The sequence below is a fragment of the Oncorhynchus gorbuscha genome, linkage group LG05 (genome assembly GCF_021184085.1).
Source record: "Oncorhynchus gorbuscha isolate QuinsamMale2020 ecotype Even-year linkage group LG05, OgorEven_v1.0, whole genome shotgun sequence".
In the NCBI taxonomy this organism is placed as follows: Eukaryota; Metazoa; Chordata; class Actinopteri; order Salmoniformes; family Salmonidae; genus Oncorhynchus; species Oncorhynchus gorbuscha.
The window spans coordinates 54087250-54105162 of NC_060177.1; the positions used below are offsets into that span (position 1 = coordinate 54087250).

At 43.9% G+C, this 17913-nt stretch overlaps 1 protein-coding gene across 4 annotated transcripts in view; it reads right to left on the minus strand.

Annotated features, from left to right (window-relative positions):
- Positions 1-17913, minus strand: part of LOC124036059 (cytosolic carboxypeptidase 1-like) — a 42122-nt gene that overhangs the window by 15362 nt on the left and 8847 nt on the right. For all 4 annotated transcript variants that reach the window (XM_046350177.1, XM_046350179.1, XM_046350178.1 and 1 more), the window contains exons 4-14: positions 10404-10471; positions 7423-7486; positions 6883-7029; positions 6570-6701; positions 4167-4260; positions 3949-3986; positions 3513-3721; positions 3074-3251; positions 1848-1942; positions 1475-1591; positions 245-921 (exon numbers count right to left, since the gene is read on the minus strand). In XM_046350177.1, coding sequence (XP_046206133.1) covers positions 245-921; positions 1475-1591; positions 1848-1942; positions 3074-3251; positions 3513-3721; positions 3949-3986; positions 4167-4260; positions 6570-6701; positions 6883-7029; positions 7423-7486; positions 10404-10471 — 1819 coding nt within the window. The remainder of the gene's footprint in view (positions 1-244; positions 922-1474; positions 1592-1847; positions 1943-3073; positions 3252-3512; positions 3722-3948; positions 3987-4166; positions 4261-6569; positions 6702-6882; positions 7030-7422; positions 7487-10403; positions 10472-17913) is intronic.

Below are 17913 nucleotides of genomic sequence, written 5' to 3' on the forward strand. Positions count from 1 at the left end.
ACAGCGGCAGCAGGGGAGAGCACTAACAGAACACACCAACCCTTCACTTTGACTCCACACTATTTTGAGCCACCCGACTACCGGAAATGAGTCATTTTCAGTGGAAATAGGTGGCACAAGGAGACATTGAGTGATTTGACTGATTCCAGCTACTGGTCCAGTTCTCTTAATCTCAAACAAGGGGAGAGGGAGTGCAAAAGAGACACACTGCTGTCGTACCTAGATCAGCGTCTAGGGGTCTCACCTCTGCACGCCATAGACCCTCTCCAGGATGTGTTCTCGGAAGGTGGGCGCAACGTGGCCAAAGTAGTCTGGGTAGGCCACCTCTGAGTACTGTGGCACAGAGCGTGTGCTCTTCACCATTTCCACGTACAGGTCAGGGTCGTGGAGCGGCAGGAGCAACGCCGTGTCCGGCACCTCCAGCACCGCCCCCTCGCCTCCCTCCTCCTCTGCCCACTCCTCTGCTAACGTCTCTTCTGCCCCGCCCCCTTGCCGGGCAGCCACACCCCCAGCCAGCAGGGGAGGTTGTCTATAGTGCCTGTTGACCGCTCCTCCTCCACTCCCTGCACCTCCCTGAGGCCCAGTCCCCTCCAGGGCCACCCGCTCCATCCCCTGCACAAGCTCCTGCTCTAGCCCTGGCTGTGGTCGGACTTGGCTGTGGTCACAGCAGCCATCGTGGTCCTTGGTGATATTGATGGTGTCCAGGGTATGGACTGGGGCCGGGGTGGGGGCTGGGACCAGAGGAGATGCTTCAGGGTGGGGTTGTTCACCTTTGGCCAGGTGGCACTCCTCCTGGAGGGGGGCGGCAGTTGGGTATTTCGGGGGCAAGGCCTGGGCGGTGGGAACGATGATGGGGCGTTGAGACTTTGGAGCTGCCGGGGTGGCTGTCACACCGCTCTTTGGGTTATCAAAGTTAAATCTCTGCAGACACACAAAGGAGATTGAACTTTAGGACGACAGGCAGCTTTCTGACCACTTACCATTGTGGTCAACTCATGAAAAACACACATCTGTATGTTTTACAGTGTTTCCTCTAGGTTTTTTTCAGCAGCGGTGGCAAAGTTAGCATGGGGGGGCGTGGTAGTGGGCTTGGCCAATGGTGAACATTTTTGAGAACATCGTCTTGGCCGCAGACAATATTCTGCTGTTTTAAAGATAATTTCCTGCAATTCTACACTTTTTGACATGGCTTATGCCTGAGTGACTCAAACAAACTATTATTTTACAACGTAGAAACCAGTAAAAAAGAAATAAAAAACCTGGAAAGAGTAGGTGTGTCCAAACTTTGGACTGGTACTGTGTGTGTATATATATATATATATATATATATTTTTTTTTTAATAATATATTTTGGATTGGTGGCAATGAATATAGGGGAATCACTAGTTTTAAAATGGAATGTTACAATATTGATCAGATTTTTTGATGTTGAAGATTCAACTAAAGACACAAAAGGGTGTCTGTCCTGCATTACCTGGAAATCCTCGGAGAGTTCCAGAAAGAATCTCTCATAGATCTTCAGCTCCTCAAACGGCCTGCTATGGGTCTCTTTGGGTCTCAGTTTATTGATGTCCGTTTCTATGTCATCATTCTGCAGAGGGGAGAACACGTCATCAGACACCTAAATAAGCAGGAGCTGGATCCCAGTGGGGGAAAGAAAGTGTATTCAAATGTTTTCACTCTAACTTCAGAGAGAAGGTGGACAGGGAGCAACTGTGGTGGTCGGTAGTGGTTGCGGTCACACTGTTGGTCTGGTCACTGCAGTGTCACCTGTCCTGTGGTCATTTTGCGGTCAGTCAAATAAGGTGTGGTTTAAATGAAAAGGGCTGCGGTCATGGTTCCTGTACCCTGGCCTGGTGGTCCTTATCCTCCTCCTCGTTCTCTGTGTCGTTCTCGGTCTCAACGTCATCGTTATCGTCGCTCTCGTCCACCACGTCATCCACTGGCAACCACACACGGGGACAAAGGCAAGATTGGGCTCAATTCCAGTTCTATTCAGTATACAGTAAATCTGGGATTCAATGAATCCAGGAAGTAAACTGACATTCTTCTCAGAGAAGCATTGAGGACAATTGAAATTGGAATTATAATTTCAGTTTACAAGATCAAGGACTGGTTACAGGGTCTGGGGAGAGTTTCCAAAAAATATAAACAATTTATTTTATTTTTAAACTTTAACACTAAAATAATCTTAAATCCAATGGTAAATGATCCCAATGCTAAATATGATCTTATTTTAGCAAAACTCAGCCAAGATTGGTTGGTTGGATTGTGCACTAGATGAGAGGTGATTGCAGTGTCGTTCCATATCATTTCAGCAAGCCTTGCCCCCCTCCCCACCATCACAGATTGTTCTGAAATGGTTTCCACAGCAACATATAAGATAAACATTCCTGCAACATTATTTTGTTGAAATATAATTTGATCTCTGAGAAACTAAGCTAATTGACTGCACCCAAATTAGCCCTTTTAATTCACAGGATTCAATAAATATAGTAACCTATAAAACTATCTGGACCAAACTTCCTCCAACCAATGAGCAAAACATGAGGAACCCCTGGATCCTTCACACACCACTCCCACCACAAAGGCCAGTAGGTATACAGTGTGACAAAATCCTCTTTCTTGTGCTTTTTGAGGTGGAACGACCCTGCAGGCAACTGTGAGAATAAGCAGACAGAAATGAGATGAGGAGAGAGATAGAGAGAGAGAGAGAACATCTGGCATCTTGATTGGGCAGCCAGGCACATGGCTTAAAGAGTGAGGTGGCATCAATGAACAACAGTCAGTAAGAGTGAAAGTTCTTGAGTTTATAGTTCCTTAATGTTAGAGGAGACTATTCTACTGTGTTAGTAGTGTGATACTAGACTGAGGAGTGTGACTCCGTAGCGGTTAGGCTACTACTTATTGTGACAAGTCTTACCCTATGGGGGCTTTGGTGTAGAACTGGTATATGGGTCTTCCTGAAAGGGACATCTGTGGTGGAGCGTGTGAGTAAACTGTGTGCAACGACCATTGGGGTGATCTAAGTGGCTCGCAAGCATTGTGAGTATAGTATGCGTGTGAGCCTCACCCCCCAGGGGCTGGTTGTAGAGCTGAGCGACGGGTCCTCCTGCCGGTACGTGAGGCAGCTGGTGGTGGAAGACACTCTTGATGGTGGGCAGAGGGAGGCGGTTCTTGGGGAAGCACTTCCTCATGATAAGGCTGGAGGTGTTGATCAGAGGGTCCAGAGTCCTAACTGGAAGGCACTCCTAACAACACATCACCATCAGTACTACTGATCGTCATCCACATCATCATCAGATTCATCATTTACCATCAGTGTTGGTGTAATGAAAAAGGTGAGACTCGAGGTGAGGGTGTTGTGAGGAGAGTTGGGATTAAAACTAGGTGCATAGACAGAGGGGGGGCGAGAAGGGGCTCGAACCCCAGTCGCCAGGAGTATGTCGCGAATTTAGACTGCTACATCAGACTCCGGCACTACTTTTTGGAAGTTTTGTCACCGTACTCACAGTAGAGGTGTTGTAGAGGATCCTCATCCCGTCTGCATCGATGAAGGCCTTGCGGCCCAGCTTGATGTTGGTGATGTTCTTCAGGCAGCCCAGGACGCCTTTGCGGATCAACATGTGGCGGTGGCGCGTGTCGTTGCGGTGCCAGTCCTGGTAGATGTACAGCAGGACGGGCACATGGGCCCGGTCCACCGCCCGCCGGGCATTCGTCTCTGAGGGAGGGATGGTTGGATGAACGGAGAGGAGGGAGAAAGAGGGATTGGGAGGGTGATGGAGAGAGGAAGGGAAGGACAAAGGGGTGGATAGAGTGAGAGAGCGAGAGGGGGAGGGAGGGAAGGACACACTGTTTGGTAATCGGCACAGACAATAGCACTGTTACTGAAAAACCACGACATTGTCCTTAGACACTGCAGAGAGAGGGCGAAAAAAAATTACTTACTGGATTTGAGCAAGGCCCCCAGTGTGTCCAGGGATACTCTGTTAAGTAAAAGACATCCAGAGAAAGGGGTCAAAAACAGCCACCACACACACACACACACACACACACACACACACACACACACACACACACACACACACACACACACACACACACACACACACACACACACACACACACACACACACACACACACACACACACACACACACACTTACTTCAGCAGACTGGTGTTCTTTTTGCTGTAGGGTCCGATGATTTTGAACATGAGCTCCAGCACTCCATTCTTCCCCAGGGACACAGCATTCACAGCTGAAGACAAAACAAACTGAACCTCAGTGCCCTCCACAATAACACCATATAGGAGTTGGCTACAGTAGGTTAGTAACTGTCCTTCAGATTTATGGTTCCTATGGCAACAATAAGCAGTGCCCCCCCCCTTTGGATTTAGAGATTGTTGCGTTTATTAACACCTATAACTTATATTTCCTGCAATCTAGTGCATAAGATTGCCTCTTTTTTTAAATATATATATACCAAAATTAGGAACACCATCCAATTGTTTAGTTGCTCATTCACCCTCTGGAATGGTGCACCTACACAATCAATGTCTCAATTGTCTCAAGGCTTAAAAATCCTTCTTTAACCGGTCTCCTCCCATTCATCTACACTTCTCTTAATGTTTTGTAAACTCTGTGTGTATATATAGTGGTGCAGCCAGTCCACAAGGCAGCACAGGGCCTCTCTTACATTCTTTGTGGAGAACCCTGTCTATGACAACAGTACATTAGGTTAATAACTGTCTGTCTAATGTATGGTTCTGATCAGGGGTATCCCCCTTTTAAAAAGGTTGTGCTGCTGAGTACAGCCGGGGGGTAGAGACCCCCTTTGGTATTTTTTGTGTGTGTTTTTTGAACACCTGTAACTGCCATTTCCTACAATCTAGAGCAACGCATTTCATATATATATATTTATATACATACACTGCTCAAAAAATAAAGGGAACACTAAAATAACACATCCTAGATCTGAATGAATGAAATATTCTTATTAAATACTTTTTTCTTTACATAGTTGAGTGTGCTGACAACAAAATCACACAAAAATTATCAATGGAAATCAAATTTAGCAACCCATGGAGGTCTGGATTTGGAGTCACGCTCAAAATGAAAAAGTGGAAAACCACACTACAGGCTGATCCAACTTTGATGTAATGTCCTTAAAACAAGTCAAAATGAGGCTCAATAGTGTGTGTGGCCTCCACGTGCCTGTATGACCTCTCTACAACACCTGGGCATGCTCCTGATGAGGTGGCGCATGGTCTCCTGAGGGATCTCCTCCCAGACCTGGACTAAAAGCATCCGCCAACTCCTGGACAGTCGGTGGTGCAACGGAGCGAGACATGATGTCCCAGATGTGCTCAATTGGATTCAGGTCTGGGGAACGGGCGGGCCAGTCCATAGCATCAATGCCTTTCTCTTGTAGGAACTGCTGATACACTCCAGCCACATGAGGTCTAGCATCGTCTTGCATGAGGAGGAACCCAGGGCCAGCCGCACCAGCATATGGTCTCACAAGGGGTCTGAGGATCTCATCTCAGTACCTAATGGCAGTCAGGCTACCTCTGGCGAGCACATGGAAATGCCACCCTACACCATGACGGACCCACCACCAAACCGGTCATGCTGGAGGATGTTGCAGGCAGCAGAACGTTCTCCACGGCGTATCCAGACTCTGTCATGTCTGTCACGTGCTCAGCGTGAACCTGCTTTCATCTGTGAAGTGCACAGGGCGCCGGTGGCGAATTTGCCAATCTTGGTGTTCTCTGGCAAATGCCAAACGAGCTGCACGGTGTTGGGCTGTAAGCACAACCCCCACCTGTGGACGTCGGACCCTTATACCACCCTCATGGAGTCTGTTTCTGACTGTTTGAGCAGACACATGCACATTTGTGGCCTGCTGGAGGTAATTTTGCAGGGCTCTGGCAGTGCTCTGCCTGCTCCTCCTTGCACAAAGGCGGAGGTAGCGGTCCTGCTGCTGGGTTGTTGCCCTCCTACGGCCTCCTCCACGTCTCCTGATGTACTGGCCTGTCTCCTGGTAGCACCTCCATGCTCTGGACACTACGCTGACAGACTCAGCAAACCTTCTTGCCACAGCTCGCATTGATGTGGCATCCTGGATGAGCTGCACTACCTGAGCCACTTGTGTGGGTTGTAGACTCCGTCTCATGCTACCACTAGAGTGAAAGCACCGCCAGCATTCAAAAGTGACCAAAACATCAGCCAGGAAGCATAGGAACTGAGAAGTGGTCTGTGGTCACCGCTCCTTTATTGGGGGTGTCTTGCTAATTGCCTATAATTTCCACCTGTTGTCTATTCCATTTGCACAACAGCATGTGAAATTTATTGTCAATCAGTGTTGCTTCCTAAGTGGATAGTTTGATTTCACAGAAGGGTGATTGACTTGGAGTTACATTGTATTGTTTAAGTGTTCCCTTTATTTTTTTGAGCAGTATATATGTATATATATATATAAACTTTATAAATATAAAAAGGAAATATATAAATAAAAAGGAAACACACACACACACACTACATGACCAAAAGTATGTGGACACTTACAGTTGGAGGAGTAGACCCGTAGAACCTGCAAGCAGGGCAGCAGCAGCTTGTGGTTCTGCAGGTTCTGTTTGAGCAGGTTCACAGTGACGTTCAGAGCTCCGTTCAGACGGGCTTTCACACCAAACTTCCTGTCTGGAGAAAGAGAGACAGAGGGAGTGTGCATGTGAGAATTTGTCTGTTTGTGGTAGGGATTATGGTTTACGGTAGAAGTTTGAATGACTATGTTAGGGCTCTTGTTACAGCGGTAGAGTACCCATACAGTGTGTGTGTGTATATATATATATATATATATATATATATATATATATAGTACCTTTTGGTCCAACCTTGGCGAGGAGTGAGTGGAGCTGCAGCATAAGCTCCTCACTGGGGGGAGACTCTTTACTGCCACTGAGGACCAGCTGCAGCAGGATGCCTGTGCCCCCCTTGGACACAAACACACCAACCCTGCGCCCCCCACCTGGGACACACACATACACCTATCATTAACACAGCTTCCACAAATGTACAAATAACCATCTCAGTTTCCACAAGTCAATCAATCGCCACAGTTTTACACTGGCAGCCCAATTCTGATATATTTTATTCCACTAATTTGTCTTCTGACCAATCACATTCGATCTTTTCACATCAGATCTTTTTCAGAACTGATCCGATTGGTCGAAAAATATCAGAATTGGGCAGCCTGTGTAAACATAGCCTAACAAACCACCACTTCAGTCACACCATCTACCCAATCAAAGCACTGTTTCCACCCAAGACAATCTGACACTCATCAAATCAGAGAGCAAGACACTGTCAAACAGGAAACTGTTAGTTCCCATTATGCAGTTAAAGAGCGGTTACCACTTACCCACAGTTAACAGCTCATTCAGAATGTACAGAATGTTCAGGATAGTTTGCAGATCCTGTGTGTTCTATCAAAAACAGAGAGCATGCTGGGTATTATTACCAACACAAAATAACATGTGAGCAATGACAAACACATTCATACATGTGTGCACACAGACAGACTAGGGCTGCTAAACTACCGGTAACATTGGTAATTTTGGTCATTATAATAATAATAATAATAATAATATATGCCATTTAACATGTGATTTTATCCAAAGCATAAATAAATGCATACATTTTACATACGGGTGGTCCCAGGAATCGAATCTACAATCCTGGCATTGCAAGCACAATGCTCTACCAACTGAGCTACAGAGGACCACAGGTAATCTATGGTAACTTTGGTCATTTATACTTTATGATTACATTTTTTTTTAATTATTAAAGTATATTTTCTTTATATATGTGTCCATATTGTCCATGAGTTTTTAGTGAACAGACCATACAGTTTTAGAGAAAATAACCTTGTTAATGGAAAAAAAAAACATCTAATCAACAATGGCATTATTTCTTATTAAAGCTGCAAATCTTCCATCTATTTTATTTTTTGATAACTGCCCCTAGTTTGGTGGCAAAGCAATTACAACAGTGTTTCCCCAACTCAGTCCTGGGGAGCCCAAGGAGTGCACATTTAGTTTTTTGCCCTAACACTACACAGCTGATTCAAATTATCAAAGCTTGAATATTAGTTGATCATTTGAATCGGCTGTGAGGCAAAAACTAAGATGTGTTTTTGGGAAACCCTCTAACAACAAAGACATATAAAAGGATGTAAAAATAGAAATAATATTTCATGCCGAAACCATCATTATAAACACTAAATTGATGGGTTATATTTCGGATTATGCTTTAGAGCTTTGTCATTCTATTTTTTATGTATATATATTTTACATGTGATAGGGCCACACAGAGGGCCAGAGAATTACAGACACATGACAATGTGAAGTACCCAAAAAGGCCACTATATGTCATGTGATAAATTCCATAGAATCCTCGAAAGTTACCATAATTCTGGTATACTGGTAAACTTTGAAAGTTACCAGTAATATTCCCTCTTTTGCAACCCTAAGAAAAAACAAACAGCCATTCATGCACATAGATTTTAAAGCAGGAAAAACTGAAATCAATTTGACCAAATTTCTACCAGCATGTCACCTGTGCAACTAGAGGGGGAAAATAAATCCAGATCACGTTTACTCCACACACAGAGATGCATACAAAGCTCTCCCTCGCCATCCATTAGGAAAATCTGACCATAACTCCATCTTCCGGATTTCGGCTTATAAGCAGAAAATCAAAACAGGAAGTATCAGTGACACGCTCATTTCAGAAGTGGTCCTATGAAGCGCATGCTAAGCTACAGGACTGTTTTGCTAACACGACTGGAAAACGTTCCGGGATTCATCCGACGGCATTGAGGAGTTTACTACATTAATAAGTGCATGCATCGACGACGAAATAAGTGCATGCATCGACGACGACATCCCCACAGCGACCATAGGTACATATCCCAACCAGAACCAATGGAGTACAGCTGTGGACACCAACCGGTCAATCGCGATCGACTGGTTGATCTCCAAGGCATTCCTAGTTGATCACCAAACATTTCTGTAAAAAAATAAAATTAAAAAAAAGCCTTGCGTTCCAATTGTTTTTATTTGATTTGCGCGGTTGGTGGTAGGTGCACTTGATTCAGCAGCCCTAGCGCCCATTTTGAAGGTAGAACTCTGGCTACCTGACAGGCCCAGAGAGCAAATCAAGTGCACTTATAGGCCTACCGCTGGCCAATCAGATTGCTCAGACCAACGTGTCTGAGAAGAACAACATTGGCAGGGCAATTCAAGTATATGCAGCAATATGCAGTAATAATGTATTGGGCTTACAACCTACTGCACAAACCTCATTGCTACAAAAGTGTTTTTAATTGGTTAATGTTGCATCGGCTTACGTTTTTGTAAGCCCTGTTTAAGCCCTTGGTCTGCTTTTTGACTCAGAAAGTGATCTTGACTCAGAAAAGGTTGGTGACCACTGGATTACAGGCAACATCTGCATTGAGCTAAAGGCTAGAGCTTTCAAGGAGCGGGACACTAACCCGGACGCTTATAAGAAATCCCCCTACGCCCTCGGACGAACAATCAAACAGGAACTAGCGTCAATACAGGGCTAAGATCGAATGCTACTACACCGGCTCTGAAGCTCGTCGGATTTGTCAGGGCTTGCAAACTATCACGGATTACAAAGGGGAAACCCAGCCACGAGCTGCCCAGTGACACGAGCCTACCAGACAAGCTAAATGCCTTCTATGCTCGCTTCGAGGCAAGCGATTGATCTGTCATCAAATTATTTATAAGTACATGGGGAGAATAACTAGATGGCGAGATATAAAAGCCATTGCCGAAACCAAGTGTGTGCCATGTAGACTTCATCTCGGTGAGGACTATAATTTCCAATACTTTTAGGACACCATGACGTTGATAGTCCTTGTTATAAGTGAGCTGTACCCTTTTCACACTACTGAGCCGAGCAGAGCCGAGCGTACCGTACTGTTCCAGCCCGGTTACACATCCACCACAGTTGCTGGAACCCTGCTAAAAATATCAGAGCCAGCTCAGTTTGGTTTGGGTCGGCACGATAGTGAGAAATGGCTACTCAGCGATATTCCTTTTCATTCATGTGTTTGTCTCCTTATGCCCTCTGCTTAGGATGTTGGGGTATTGTACAGTAGCAGGATGTGGCGTTATTAAATCAAAATTCAAAAATTCAAAACAGGCAGCCCAATTCTGATGTTATTCCTAATTATTAGCAAAAGAGCTAATCTGATTGGTCAAAAGACCAACAGTTCAGAATTAGGCTGCCTGTGCAAACGCAACCCAAGCGACATGTGTGCTCGATTTCTGAGACTATATTAAAACACCACAGCGGAACGGGATGTGAACTCACCTCTAAGGTTGCCAGGATGACCTCCATGCCACTGGAGCCCTTGGACATGATCTCTTTCCGTGTCTTCTCTGAAACACAGAGGGACTTAAGTTACATTACGTTTCCCTTCCACATGTTAGTGTTAATAGGCTACTATAGTAATGACTAGCCTAGTTATATTGTTGTCATTTTTACCATGCCATTTCTTAACCAAATAGCAGAATTCCTGATTTTAAAGTGAAAGTGAATACTGTATAAGCAAATATAAATAGCATGTACAGTACATTAAACGTTTCCATTTACAGAAATTGTGAAATCCATTTGCTGCTGCTGTAGAAGAGTGAAACATACTCCTCTCTTTGAGAAAGAGGGCTCTGCCCCTCTCTCAGTCTGACCCCAACCCCCATTTACTACCCCTCGTTTCTCTCCTTTTAGTGTTTTCCTTGGGGGCGTAATTTACAGGAGGGACAGGGCGGATATATTTCACAATTATTAGAAAGCGGCTAAATGTTCCTACCGTATGATACGTTGAAGTCAAAAATACGCCACTGCCTGCCACAGGTTCTCTCTGAAACAGTCTTACCACATGGATGGACACAAAACCCCCACAAACTTCCCGCGACAGCACCTCAATAATTAGTAAATACACCAAGGGGACTTGCCCATCACAGAGAATTACCACGTCAATCTGCCGCTCTTACACACACGCACAAAAAGAGCACTAAAAACCAACATAGAGCAAACTCAAACACCAACACGATGAGGTCCGGAGCCTGCTGTTTTTTTGTTTTACCTTGTCGTTAATTGCACCCACCTGGTGTCCCTAGGTCTAAATCGGTTCCTGATGAGAGGAGAACAACAAAAACATGCAGGGGAACTCGCTGAGAGGGCCAGAGTTGAGTTTGAGGGCCCTAGTAGAAACTAACAGAAATAACAAAGTCCAGGAAAGCAAACAAAATATAACTCAAGTCAGCAGCACCCAGGGCAGCTCGTATCCCATGAAATAGAGACATATTGCTGGTGTGGATGCTAGCCACACCACCCAGGGCAGTAGAGGTTTGATGGAGTGTTTGATTGAGCAGACCTAATGAACACCGGGATGAATGGGAATATGTGAAACATTTATAGGCTCATAAATAAAACACACTTTCCAAAATCAGGTTTCGGCACTGGAGCAGCTAGCGAGTTCAAACGCACGAGCACAACTCGACTCTCAGTGTCTTTTCTGTGCGAAAAGTGATCTCTAAAAACATTTCTATCACACCGGACTTTTTAAAGCTCCTCGGAAACAAAACTCACCGTTGACCCTCAAAACCAAAACAACATAAGTTTGGTCCATTTCCATGTAAAAGGACCCATGGAGCACCAACATGTGAAGTTCATAGGAGCCTGTCAAATGAAAGCTAAGAGTCTATATGTTTGAGAAATGAAGGAATATATACATTTTTTCAACCATTTTTCATCCTAAAATTTGGAATAAGCAACTGTTTTGATTTCTGGTCAAGCAGATGGAAAGGGGGCTCTTAGAAAACATCTACCAGAAAAGGTATTCAAAACACAATCAAGCTGAAAGATCCTGCCAACTAATATCAACATTTACATTGAATGTTGCAGAAGTCATATGCCTTCTGTAAGTTTAAAAAGTATTGTCTTACCATTCTGTTACAAAAACACTGAAATTTAAGATATTTTCAAATTTCTCTCATTCATGATGGAGGATAATGAAAGTTCACAGAAGTAACAAGGTAGACCTACCAATAATGCAATTGTTTTTACTGATAACAATTTAGTTTATGATTTATTTAAGTCTTTTAAAACGTGTCATTCCGTAACAGAATGTCAACAACAAAAAATCTGTAACAGAATGACTGCAACTGAATTGGCTACAATGGGACAGAGTAGTCACAAACCACAGTTGGGTCACCTGCTTACGGTCCTCCCTTCCACTGGCATACTGCGATGTTCAAAATCTGAACTCATGAGTGGCCGCAGTTGCTCGCGGGCCTGTGTTTAAGGGCAACAACTACCCAGTATTATGGTACCCATGTTGTGTTACCTACACAAGTACTACCCAATACAAGGGTTTTTATTGGTTAATGAGGTATTATTCTAAAGCAAAATAGAATACAGTGGGCTTTACACTATTTATTTACTTTTAAGTTGAACCGTAAACACTGTCTTCAGAAACCAGTTCAACTTTTGGCAACTTTATTTTATTTGTAGAGTAGCGGTTTTAGTTTTGCCTGTACGAGATATACAGAGTCCAGAGAAGCCTTTGTTCCTTTAGACAGTAACTTCACAAACTGCTCAAAGTAGCTAGCTACCTGTAGTAGATCTGCACTACAGTTGCTGCATGGCACTGCAGTACAGTAATACTCGTCCTCCAGTATGTAAATGAGTGTCAGCTTGGCAATACTTTTTTTTAAAGAAACTCAGAAGTGACCCCACTTCCCAATTTCAGAACATCATCTTTACTATCCTAGGTGGGTATTTAAGTTCTGGTCAAATCACCCCCCAAAAAATATACTTTTTGGCTATTCAACACCCTAAAATTGTCACTTTCTATACTTTGCCGAGATTACACAAGAATGTTACAAAACCTCCTGGACGCCCTATTGTAGCGGGCATTGATGGAGTAACGGCCCCTTTATCGACTTTCGTTGACTCTTATTAGATCACTCACAGAACAGCGCCCGTCCTTTGTAAAAGACAGCAGCAGTATGGTCTAATATTGAATCTCTTGATCCTCTCCCTGAGAATACTTTGTTAGTTACTTTTGACGTTGAGTCGTTATACACGAATGTTCCTCACGAGGGCGGTGTTGAAGCCATGGACCATTTTCTTCTGCAACCTGACCCTAACATGCTGACCAGACATACAGTGCCTTGCGAAAGTATTTGGCCCCCTTGAACTTTGCGACCTTTTGCCATGTTTCAGGCTTCAAACATAAAGATATAAAACTGTATTTTTTTGTGAAGAATCAACAACAAGTGGGACACAATCATGAAGTTGAACGACATTTATTGGATATTTCAAACTTTTTTAACAAATCAAAAACTGAAAAATTGGGCGTGCAAATGTTTTTCCTTCCCATTCCTCCTTGCAAAACAGCTTGAGCTCAGTGAGGTTGGATGGAGAGCATTTGTGAACATCAGTTTTTAGTTATTTCCACAGATTCTCGATTGGATTCAGGTCTGTACTTTGACTTGGCCATTCTAACATCTGTATATGTTTATTTTTCAACCATTCCATTGTAGATTTTGCTTTATGTTTTGGATCATTGTCTTGTTGGAAGACAAATCTCCGTCCCAGTCTCAGGTCTTTTGCAGACTCCATCAGGTTTTCTTCCAGAATGGTCCTGTATTTGGCTCCATCCATCGTCCCATCAATTTTAACCATCTTCCCTGTCCCTGCTGAAGAAAAGCAGGCCCAAACCATGATGCTGCCACCACCATGTTTGACAGTGGGGATGGTGTGTTCAGGGTGATGAGCTGTGTTGCTTTTACGCCAAACATAACGTTTTGCATTGTTGCCAAAAAGTTCCATTTTGGTTTCATCTGACCAGAGCACCTTCTTCCACATGTTTGGTGCGTCTCCCAGGTGGCTTGTGGCAAACTTAAAACAACACTTTTTATGGATATCTTTAAGAAATGGCTTTCTTCTTGCCACTCTTCCATAAAAGGCCAGATTTGTGCAATATACGACTGATTGTTGTCCTATGGACAGAGTCTCCCACCTCAGCTGTAGATCTCTGCAGTTCATCCAGAGTGATCATGGGCCTCTTGGCTGCATCTCCGATCAGTCTTCTCCTTGTATGAGCTGAAAGTTTAGAGGGACGGCCAGGTCTTGGTAGATTTGCGGTGGTCTGATACTCCTTCCATTTCAATATTATCTCTTGCACAGTGCTCCCTTGGGATGTTTAAAGCTTGGGAAATCTTTTTGTATCCAAATCCGGCTTTAAACTTCTTCACAACAGTATCTCGGACTTGCCTGGTGTGTTCCTTGTTCTTCATGATGCTCTCTGCGCTTTTAACGGACCTCTGAGACTATCACAGTGGAGGTGCATTTATACGGAGACTTGATTACACACAGGTGGATTGTATTTATCATCATTAGTCATTTAGGTCAACATTGGATCATTCAGAGATCCTCACTGAACTTCTGGAGAGAGTTTGCTGCACTGAAAGTAAAGGGGCTGAATAATTTTGCACGCCCAATTTTTCAGTTTTTGATTTGTTTAAAAAGTTTGAAATATCCAATAAATGCTGTTCCACTTCATGATTGCGTCCCACTTGTTGTTGATTCTTCACAAAAAATACTGTTTTATATATTTATGTTTGAAGCCTGAAATGTGGCAAAAGGTCGCAAAGTTCAAGGGGGCCGATTACTTTCGCAAGGCACATGTTCAATCATTGCACCCACACTGCTCGCGAGTGTCTGCATGGCCAGGCGCTAAAATAATTGGTTCTATTTGGTTCTAAATTGGTTCTATTTGTGAAGCTCGACGGACTGCAAGTCCTGCCTCTCCCATCTGCTTATTGGTTTTTAGGAACATAATACCCATGTGAGTGATTGAAAGATGAACAGAGGTTCCCCCTCCAGTCCATTCGGTTGTGCTAATGCACCTTAAAGTTGGTTGCCAACTGCTATATAACGTCCAAAGATGAAGAAGCCTGAAGGAGGAGAGATTAATAGAAACAAACTCGGTTGACCGTTTTATCTGTGGATTAATTGTTGGAGTAGAGGACCTTGTGCATTTCAGGTAAAATAACAACCCAATGTATATATCCCAGGACAAATTAGCTAGCAACAGCAATAAATGCCATAAATGTTTCATGCTTTTCGACCTGTCCTCAAATTAATATAATTGGTTCAGAGTTTCAACCTGCGTGTTCTGAGCGCGTCTGGTGTGGGGAGACAAAATCAACAGTCAAGGACAGTCTCGCAAAAATAAGCATTCTTGCATTCTTACTACCCGCTATTCAAAGTGCTCGGAACAAATTAAGCGAATCGTTCACATCCTAAGATCCGATGACAGTAATGTGTTTTCGGAAGCTCCTTTGGTCGTATTCTCGCGGGCAGAAAATTCAGAGATCAATTAGCAAACTCTGATTTACCACCCCAAAATACCCCCTCACAACGTCTATTTACGCCTCTACTGGATGGAAACTACAAGTGAAATGGATATGCTCAATGCAATGGCACTTACAAATGTCGATCCTTCAAACACTCCCATGCAGGGAAACAAATCCCAATCAAAGGTGTTATCACGCGCTCCACTAAGGCAGTTATTCATTTGATTTTTTTTTAAATTGTGGGTAAAACAAAGTATGAATTAAAAGTACGAATCTCTGAGCATCGTAGCACAAATATGTGCACAAACTCGACGAAACCAGTTGAGGCCCACTTTTTGGAAGCAAACCACTATTTAGTCCATACGTTATATCGGCATCGAACATGTCACCCTCCCTAGGAGAGGCTGCCTGGATCTTTAATTTAAAGACTCTAGCTCCCTTCGGTCTTCTATTTAGATCTGTAAATTAACCAATGATGTCCAGCCACACCCGGCCATGATTATGGACACCTGTGTGTGTCCTTTGAAACTATATAAAACTAGTGACCTGCAGTGTATGTCAATATACCCCGATGAAGACAGCTTGTCTGTGAAAACGCTGGTTATTAGGTTATTCAATTATTGTATCTGAGCTCCTAGAGTGCAGCTCTATTTTCTTTTTCAAGGATCCCCCATACAGCCTGGAGTACACTGATGCTAATCGCCCCCAAGCCCAACCACCAGACCAGGACACAGCTCGTAGCACCTCCCCCTGCACTCTTAAGGCACTGTGACGTGTGACCAATCCTAGAAGGTTACTACACTACCCAGCCTCCCCTCTCACTCTCACCTACTCAGCATTCAAGCAGCCCAGACATACAGATGAACAGGGCAGACCAGGCTGCGTTCCAGCCAGGTGCCCGCCTGTACAGACAGCAAGCACGAGGCCCAGGCGCGGAGATACGTCCGTGCGTCTGATACTGCAGCAGTCAGGACAGCGGAGTCAATCACCACCTTCCGGAGACACCTGAAACCCCACCTCTTTAAGGAATACCTAGGATAGGATAAGTAATCCCTCTCACCCCCCCCCTTTAAGATTTAGATGCACTATTGTAAAGTGACTGTTCCACTGGATGTCATAAGGTGAATGCACCAATTTGTAAGTCGCTCTGGATAAGAGCGTCTGCTAAATGACTTAAATGTAAATGTTAAATGTCATTATTATCTTCCTCCCTCTCTCCTATTGGGGACTGTATATGAGGACTGTGTGGACGTCTCACAAGTGGGGCTGGCTGTGACAGGGTGTGGCCGGAGGCCTAGCCCGATTAGAGCTGTAGTGTGCCGTGAGTGCAGGGTTTAGGAGAACCATAGAGTTAATATCCCTGCAAGAGGGACGTTCCACCGAGAGAGAGGGAGGGAGAGAGAGCGAGAGATAGCTCACATTTCAGCCTGCATCACTGCTTTGAGACTGCATTTCCTCTCTAGAAGACTGGATTTCCATAATAAAAACATGCTGTTTGTGGGTGAAAACCTATTTGAGCAACAACCAAATGTATAATGTGATGATTTTAAACTGGTGTAAAGCTAAAAGTCAAGATTTGCTAACAGGCTATGAGCTTAGAACGAAGAGCGATCTAGCCAAGTTAGTTACTTACCTAGCTCAGATCAGCAATCTGAAGCTTGGCGTGACAAACCAATATGTTTGTGTCTGAATGCTGATCTTGACGTGTTCTTCAATCAATGTTGATGTCCAGTTCACTTGTTTCCATTTTCAAACTCTCCGTGGACTTTGCTCTAGCACAGCAAACCTAGCACCATGGGTCCACCACTGACCCTTGTCATCACAACAGAAGTGTGTCATGCGATTCTCTCTGACATTTGAATATCTAACTATGCCAGTTATCTCAATAGCATAAAATACACACAGTATCACATTGCTGACTAATGAACTTAGTGACAGCCCAGCTAGCACATTTGGTTTCTTAGAAGTTGTGGGAAAGTACGTTTTCGGTTTCCCATTGGTTCTGGGAACGAAGCCATACATGTCCTGACCGTTAAAACGGAACGTTTTTGAAATTTTCCGCATTGATTGACCTTCCATGTCTTAAAGTAATGATTGACTGTCATTTCTCTTTGCTTATTTGAGCTGTTCTTGACATAATATGGACTTGGCATTTCACCAAATAGAGCTATCTTCTGTATACCACCCCTACCATGTCACAACAACTGATTGGCTCAAACGCATTAAGGAAAAAAATTCCACAAATGATCTTTTAACAAGGCAAACCTGTTCATTGAAATGCATTCCAGGTGATTACCTCATGAAGCTGGTTGAGAGAATGCCAACAGTGTGAAAAGCTGTCATCAAGGCAAAGGGTAGCTACTTTGAAGAATCTCAAAGATAAAATATATTTTGACTTGTTTAACACGTTTTTGGTTACTACATGATTCCATATGTGTTATTTCATAGTGTTGATG